This window comes from Phyllopteryx taeniolatus, chromosome 14 (assembly GCF_024500385.1).
Source record: "Phyllopteryx taeniolatus isolate TA_2022b chromosome 14, UOR_Ptae_1.2, whole genome shotgun sequence".
Classification (NCBI taxonomy): Eukaryota; Metazoa; Chordata; class Actinopteri; order Syngnathiformes; family Syngnathidae; genus Phyllopteryx; species Phyllopteryx taeniolatus.
Genome location: NC_084515.1, coordinates 3354786 through 3362285, shown reverse-complemented (window position 1 = coordinate 3362285; position 7500 = coordinate 3354786). Strand labels below are relative to the sequence as shown.

Below are 7500 nucleotides of genomic sequence, written 5' to 3'. Positions count from 1 at the left end.
CGCGCAGCTTGGGCTCTGGTACCAGTCCTCTCGAGAGTGGTTGGACTCTCTTCCACTCTGGAGTTGCCCACGGTGAGAGGCGCCAAGCGGGTGTGGGTATACTTATTGCTCCCCGGCTCGGCGCCTGTACGTTGGGGATCACCCCGGTGGACGAGAGGGCAGCCTCCCTCCGCCTTTGGGTGGGGGGACGGGTCCTGACTGTTGTTTGTGCCTATGAACCAAACAGCAGTTCAGAGTACCCACCGTTTTTGGAGTCCTTGGAGGGGGTGCTGGAGAGCGCTCTCGCTGGGGACTCCATCGTTCTGATGGGGGACTTCAATGCTCACGTGGGCAAAGACAGTGAGACCTGGAAGGGCGTGATTGGGAGGAACGGCCCCCCCGATCAGAACCCGAGCGGTTTTCTGTTATTGGACTTCTGTGCTCATCACGGATTGTCCATAACAAACACCATGTTCAAGCAGAAGGGTGTCCACACATACACTTGGCACCAGGACACCCTAGGTCGGAGTTCGATGATCAACTTTGTGGTCGTCTCATCGGACTTGCGGCCGCATGTCTTGGACACTCGGGTAAAGAGAGGGGCGGAGCTGTCAACTCATCACCACCTGGTGGTGAGTTGGCTCCGATGGTGGGGGAAGAAGCCGGTCCGACGTGGCAGGCCCAAACGTATTGTGAGGGTCTGCTGGGAACGTCTGGCGAAATCCCCTGTCAGAAGGAGTTTCAACTCCCACCTCCGAAAGAACTTTGCTCATGTTCCGGGGGAGGCGGGGGACATCGAGTCCGAGTGGACCATGTTCCGCGCCGCCATTGCTGAGGCGGCCGACCGGAGCTGTGGCCATAAGGTGGTTGGTGCCTGTCGTGGCGGCAATCCCCGAACCCGTTGGTGGACACCAACGGTGAGGGATGCCGTCAAGCTGAAGGAGGAGTCCTATCGGGGCCTTTTTGGCATGTGGGACTCCTGAGGCAGCTGATGGGTACCGGCTGGCCAAGCGGAATGCAGCTTTGGTGGTCGCTGAAGCAAAAACTCCTGCATGGGAGGAGTTCGGTGAGGCCATGGAGAAAGACTTCCGGACGGCTTCGAGGAAATTCTGGTGCACCATCCGGCGTCTCAGGAGGGGGAAGCAGTGCACCATCAACACTGTGTATAGTGGGGATGGGGCGCTGCTGACCTCGACTCGGGACGGGCTGGTGGGGAGAATACTTCGAAGACCTCCTCAATTCCACCGACACACCTTCCCATGAGGGAGCAGATTCTGGGTTCTGTGAGGCGGGCTCTCCGATCTCTGGGGTTGAGGTCACCGAGGTGGTTAAAAAGCTCCTCGGTGGCAAGGCCCCGGGGGTGGATGAGATTCGCCCGGAGTTCCTCAAGGCTCTGGATGTTGTAGGGCTGTCCTGGTTGACACGCCTCTGCAACATCTCGTGGACATCGGGGACAGTGCCTCTGGATTGGCAGACTGGGGTGGTGGTCCCCCTTTTTAAGAAGAGGGACCGGAGGGTGTGTTCCAACTATAGGGGGAATCACACTCCTTAGCCTCCCTGGTAAGGTCTATTCAGGGGTGCTGGAGAGGAGGGTCCGTCGGGAAGTTGAATCTCAGATTCAGGGCCGTTTTTTTCCGGGCCGTGGAACAGTGGACCAGCTCTACACCCTTGGCAGGGTCCTCGAGGGTGCATGGGAGCTCGCCCAACCAGTCTACATGTGTTTTGTGGACTTGGAGAAGGCGTTTGACGGCGTCCCTCGGGGGGTCCTGTGGGGGGTGCTTCGGGAGTATGGGGTACCGAACCCCCTGATACGGGCTGTTCGGTCCCTGTACGACCGGAGTCAGAGTTTGGTCCCCATATCCGGCAGTAAATCGGACTCGTTTCCGGTGAGGGTTGGACTCCGGCAAGGCTGCCCTTTGTCACCGATTCTGTTCATAACTTTTATGGACTGAATTTCTTGGCGCAGCCGAGGCGTAGAGGGGATACGGTTTGGTGGTTTCAGTATTCATCTCTGCTTTTTGCTGATGATGTGGTTCTGTTGGCTTCATCAAGCCGCAACCTCCAACTCTCACTGGAGCATTTCGCAGCAGAGTGTGAAGCGGCTGGGATGAGAATCAGCCCCTCCAAATCTGAGACCACGGTCCTCAGTCGGAAAAGGGTGGCGTGCCCTCTCCAGGTCGGGGATGAGATCCTGCCCCAAGTGGAGGAGTTCAAGTATCTTGGTGTCTTGTTCACGAGTGAGGGAAGACGGGAACGGGAGATTGACAGGCGGATCGGTGTAGCGTCTGCAGTGATGCGGACTTTGTATCGATCCCTTGGAGTAAAGAAGGAGCTAAGCCGAAAGGCGAAGCTCTCGATTTACCGGTCGATCTACGTTCCTCCACTCACCTATGGTCACGAGCTGTGGGTCGTGACCGAAAGAACAAGATCCAGGATACAAGCGGCCGAAATGAGTTTCCTCTGCAGGGTGTCCGGGCTCTCCCTTTGAGATAGGGTGAGAAGCTCGGTCATCCGGGAGCAGCGGCTCCTTCACATCGAGAGGAGGCAGATGAGGTGGCTGGGGCATCTGATTCGGATGCCTCCCGGACGCCTCCCTGGTGAGGTGTTCCGGACACGTCCCACCGGGAGGAGACCCCGGGGACGACCCAGGACACGCTGGAGAGACCACGTCCTTCGGCTGGCCTGGGAACGCCTCGGGATCCCCCCGGAAGAGCTGTATGAAGTGGCTGTTGAGAGGGAAGTCTGGGCGTCCCTGCTAAAGCTACTGCCCCCGCGACCGACCTCGGATAAGCGGTAGAAAATGGATGGATGTTAGTGCTAGCACTATCTTACTAGGCTATATAACGTTGTTGTTGACTGCTTGCGAGCCGTATTGTATTAAAAGTACGGGAGCATACCTCAAGCAAGCCTTAAACGAACGTCCTCTCCTGTCCTGAGCACCGGTGACCACCAACACACGTTTTTCCCCATTTTGTCCTTATAATACAGTCGGCGTGATCCACTCTTGTTGTCGTCGCCACAGTAACGAGTGTATCCGGTCGCATTTGAGTTGACAAGATAAAGCCCAATGATCGTAAAGAACAGGATGCGGTGGTATCGGAATACAAGATTTTATTGTAGTAGTCTGACAAAGTCTGTGCAATCCTGAAAGAGTAAATTTGTCTTGTAGTCTGATCCACACATTACATGTCTGTCTCAGACGTGTTATCTGTCCTACATCGCCAGCTTTTTTCTTTTTTCTAAATAACTTTATTGGCTGTCAGATATTTACAGTACTACATCAAAAGATACGCGACAATGCTAAAAATAAACTAGCTTTTGGATTCAAATAGACTGTGCACGATGGCAACGCGGAGTAAATGTCTTTTGTGGCGCCGATCAATGACGTCATTGATCGGATTGGCGAATTATGACAAAACCGATCAGCATAAAATGCTAATTATCGGCCGATACCGATCAGGCCTATAAAATCAGTGGAAAGTCTCGTCATGACACATACTACCATGATTGAAACAAATTTTACATACATTATCTTACATTAAGAAAATGTAAAAATATTTCTGATGAACTTTAAAGTGTTAAATAAAAAAAATATTTAGGCGTTATCATTTCTAGTTTTGCTGGTTTGGGTTTTGCATCACACACAGCATTCTTGTTCTAGCGGCAGGAGGAGCTATGCGCACCTGGCTGAGCTCCAAGACACAAGCGAGTGATTTACATGATATGAGGCATGTCAAAAAAGTTCCAGGACTAGTGTCACAAAAGATATATTTCAAAACCAAACTACCAACTATGGGCGTGCCGCTGAAGACTGTTTAGCACATCTGCCTCACAGTTCTGAGGACCCGGGTTCAAATCCGGCCTAGCCTGTGTGGAGTTTGAATGTTCTCCCATGCGTGGGTTTTCTCCGGGTATTCCGCTTTCCTCCCACATCCCAAAAACATGCATGGTATGTTATTGTAGGTTAAATGAAGACTCTAAATTGCCCGTAGGTATGAATGTGAGTGCGAATGGTTATTTGTTAATAAGTGTGCTGCAATTGGCTGGCGACCAGTTTAGGGTGTACCCCACACCTTTCACCCGAAGATAGCTGGGATAGGCTCTGGCGCGCCCGTGACCCTAGTGAGGATAAGCAGTACGGAAAATGAGTACAACCCCAATTCCAATGAAGTTGGGACGTTGTGTTAAACAAATAAAAACAGAAGACAATGATTTGCAAATAATGTTCAACCTATATTTAATTGAATACACTACCAAGACAAGAAATGTAATGTTCAAACTGATAAACTACATTGTTTTTAGCAAATAATCATTAACTTAGAATTTTATGGCTGCAACACGAGTCACTGTTGGTGTAGTGGTACACTCGCCTGACTTTGGTGCAGGCAGCGTGGGTTCAGTTCCCACTCAGTGACAGTGTGAATGTGAGTGCGAATGGTTGTCCGTGTCTATATGTGCCCTGCGACTGACTGGCGACCAGTTCAGGGTGCAGTCCGCCTTTCGTCCGAAGTCAGCTGGGATAGGTTCCAGCGTCCCGCGACCCAAACCGGATAAGCGGTGTTGAAAATGGATGGATGGATGGCTGCAACACGTTACAAAAAAGCTGGGACAGGTGGCAAAAAAGACTGAGAAAGTTGAGGAATGCTCATCAAACACCTGTTTGGAACATCCCACAGGTGAACAGGCTAATTGGGAATAGGTGGGTGCCATGATTGGGTATAAAAGGAGCTTCCCTAAATTGTTCAGTCATTCACAAGCAAAGATGGGGTGAGGTTAACCTCTTTGTGAACAAGTGCGTGAGAAAATAGTTGAACAGTTTAAGGACAATGTTCCTCAACGTAAAATTGCAAGGAATGTAGGGATTTCATCATCTACGGTCCATATCATCATCAAAAGGTTCAGACAATCTGGAGAAATCACTGCATGTAAGCGGCAAGGCCGAAAACCAACATTGAATGCCCGTGAGCTTCGATCCCTCAGGCGGCACTGCATCAAAAACCGACATCAATGTGTAAAGGATATCACCACATGGCCTCAGGAACACTTCAGAAAACCAATGTCAGCAAATACAGTTAAGCGCTACATCCGTAAGCGCAAAAGCCATTTCTCAACAACACCCAGAAACGCCGCCGGCTTCTCTGGGCCCGAGCTCATCTAAGATAGACTGATGGAAAAGTGTTCTGTGGTCCGACGAGTCCACATTTCAAATTGTTTTTGGAAATTATGGACGTTGTGTCCTCCTGGCCAAAGAAGAAAAGAACCATCCGGACTGTTATGGACGCAAAGTTCAAAAGCCAGTATCTGTGATGGTATGGGGCTGTGTTCGTGCCAATGGCATGGGTAACTTACACATCTGTGAAGGCACCATTAATGCTGAAACGTACATACAGGTTTTGGAGAAACATATGCTGCCATCCAAGCAACGTCATTTTCATGGACGCCCCTGCTTATTTCAGCAAGACACAGCAAGCCTGTCTCCCATTGAAAATGTGTGGCGCATTATGAAGCGTAAAGTACAACAACGGAGACCCCGGACTGTTGAACAGCTGAAGCTGTAAATCAAGCAAGAATGGGAAATAATTCCACCTACAAAGCTTCAACAATTAGTGTCCTCAATTCCCAAACATTTATTGAATGTTGTTAAAAGAAAAGGTGATGTAACACAGTGGTAAACATTACCCTGTCCCAGCTTTTGCGGCGTGTTGCAGCCATAAAATTCTAAGTTAATGATTATTTGCTAATAACAATAAAGTTGATTAGTTTGAACATTTAATATCTTGTCTTTGTAGTGATTTCAATTAAATATATTTTGAACATGATTTGCAAATCATTGTATTGTTTTTATTTATATTTAACACAACGTCCCAACTTCATTGGAATTGGGGTTTTAGATGGACTACAAACTATAGGTTTTCACCTTCGAAGCAATCCCTATTGAATGTAAAATATGCTAAGCCTTCTCTACCACGCCTTCACGCACTCCTGGAAGGATTCTTCCGGGATCCTCCACAGCACTGTCATCATGGCCATCTTGATGCTGTCCTCGTCTTCAAAACAGGTCCCATTGATGACCTCCTTGAGCTTGAGAAAGGGGGAAAAAAAAAAATCAGGTTGGGTGATTGAAAGATTGCTCCATCACGGTGATGTTCTTCTTGGCCAGGAACTGTCAGTTGCTCAGGGCATTATGAACAGGTGTGCTGTCATGGTTAATCTGCCATGAGTTGTCCTGCCAAAACTCTCGCTTCTTCTCGGCCACTGAACTTCTGGTTGATGGGAAAAACTCATCGTTTTGGGTTTGGAATCTTATATGACACCAGTCCTAGAACCTTTTTTCACCTGACGTATATCAGAGTTTTTTATTCGCCGCAAATTACAAGTGAAAGTTCAGATGGCTGTTATGTACGTTATTCATATTAATTGATTATGAATCGTTTACATCTGCATCGTAAAGCATCTAGGAATCGAATACTTTTCCCACCCCTATTTTACAGGGTTAGTTTTTGTAAAACATTTCTAATGTAATTTAAGGGCATTTAACTTTATACGTTCCATTGTACAACAGCAAAAGTGTGTCAGAGAAAGTCCAAGAGGAAGAAATGTGAGAATATTAAAGGTAGACAAAGATGTTGGTGAGAGGTCTACTGGCCAATTCTGCGTTTGCTCCCAGGCTTTCCCAATCTCAACTCATGCATGTGGCCAATTGCAAAGCTCTGAGCTACCAAAAGAACACGGCACACACATTGTTGCACTCTTGCAAGGCCCCGGCCAGTCCATTCCAGTATCGTACTGTACCTATCACTGTGGGCCTTTGAGTCCCTTAATCTGGTGCCAGACTGGAAGGCCTGGTAGAAAGCCTTGGAGGGGTTCCTGTGTCAGCCAGATTCAGGAAAGGGGGAAAAGAAAAAGAAATAAGGACAGTTGAAACAGGGAAACAAGACTAATGCATCATGGCAAATGAGATTCTTAGAAATGGCAATGGAAATTAACTGTTTGGCTTATTAACTGAATTTGTCTGGAGAAAACACCTTTGTCATTTCATTTAACAAAAATTATTGACTGCATGCAAAGTTGCACAGAAGTCGACAGACACGCAAAGAAAGGTGCAGCGCCATATACCCTTTAAGCTGTTCACCACTAGTAAACTTGGCTGAAGATCGCCTTCCTCAATTATTATGCTCCTGCAGATTGTAACTTGTTTGACTGTTGTCACGAGTAACCAAAAAAGTCTGCGTTGTATTATAACTTCATTTTAAACATGAAATGTTAACTTTATTAGCTCTACACAATGAACGGAAAGCAGAAGTGGTGCCTTGAAAATTTGAATAAGAGTGCTGTATGGTGGCAGTGAGCTCAACTCAACTCACTTCACAAGCCACGGAATGGCAGCAGATATTTGAACACGAAAGGTTGACCAACACATGTAGACAGATAATATAACAACACTCACAGGAATGTATTCTTTATCCTCTGCGCAGAATGTATAATATTACTGCAATTTACAAGGGAGTTTTGACCGTCTCC

At 48.1% G+C, this 7500-nt stretch overlaps 1 protein-coding gene across 6 annotated transcripts in view; it reads right to left on the bottom strand.

Annotated features, from left to right (window-relative positions):
- LOC133489561 (TSC22 domain family protein 2-like) overlaps positions 1-7500 on the bottom strand; it is a 44049-nt gene that overhangs the window by 18071 nt on the left and 18478 nt on the right. Inside the window, exons 2-3 of one of the 6 annotated variants that reach the window (XR_009791965.1) lie at positions 6772-6846; positions 5960-6060 (exon numbers count right to left, since the gene is read on the bottom strand). The exons of 1 other annotated variant lie outside the window; for it this stretch is intronic. Coding sequence is in view for 1 of the 5 variants with exons in the window: in XM_061798778.1 (XP_061654762.1) it covers positions 6772-6846 (75 nt within the window). In the remaining 4 variants the exon portion in view is untranslated. Of the gene's footprint in view, positions 1-5944; positions 6061-6771; positions 6847-7500 lie in introns of all 6 variants that reach the window. 4 more of the 6 variants (XR_009791966.1, XR_009791967.1, XR_009791968.1 and 1 more) reach the window with 4 other exon arrangements.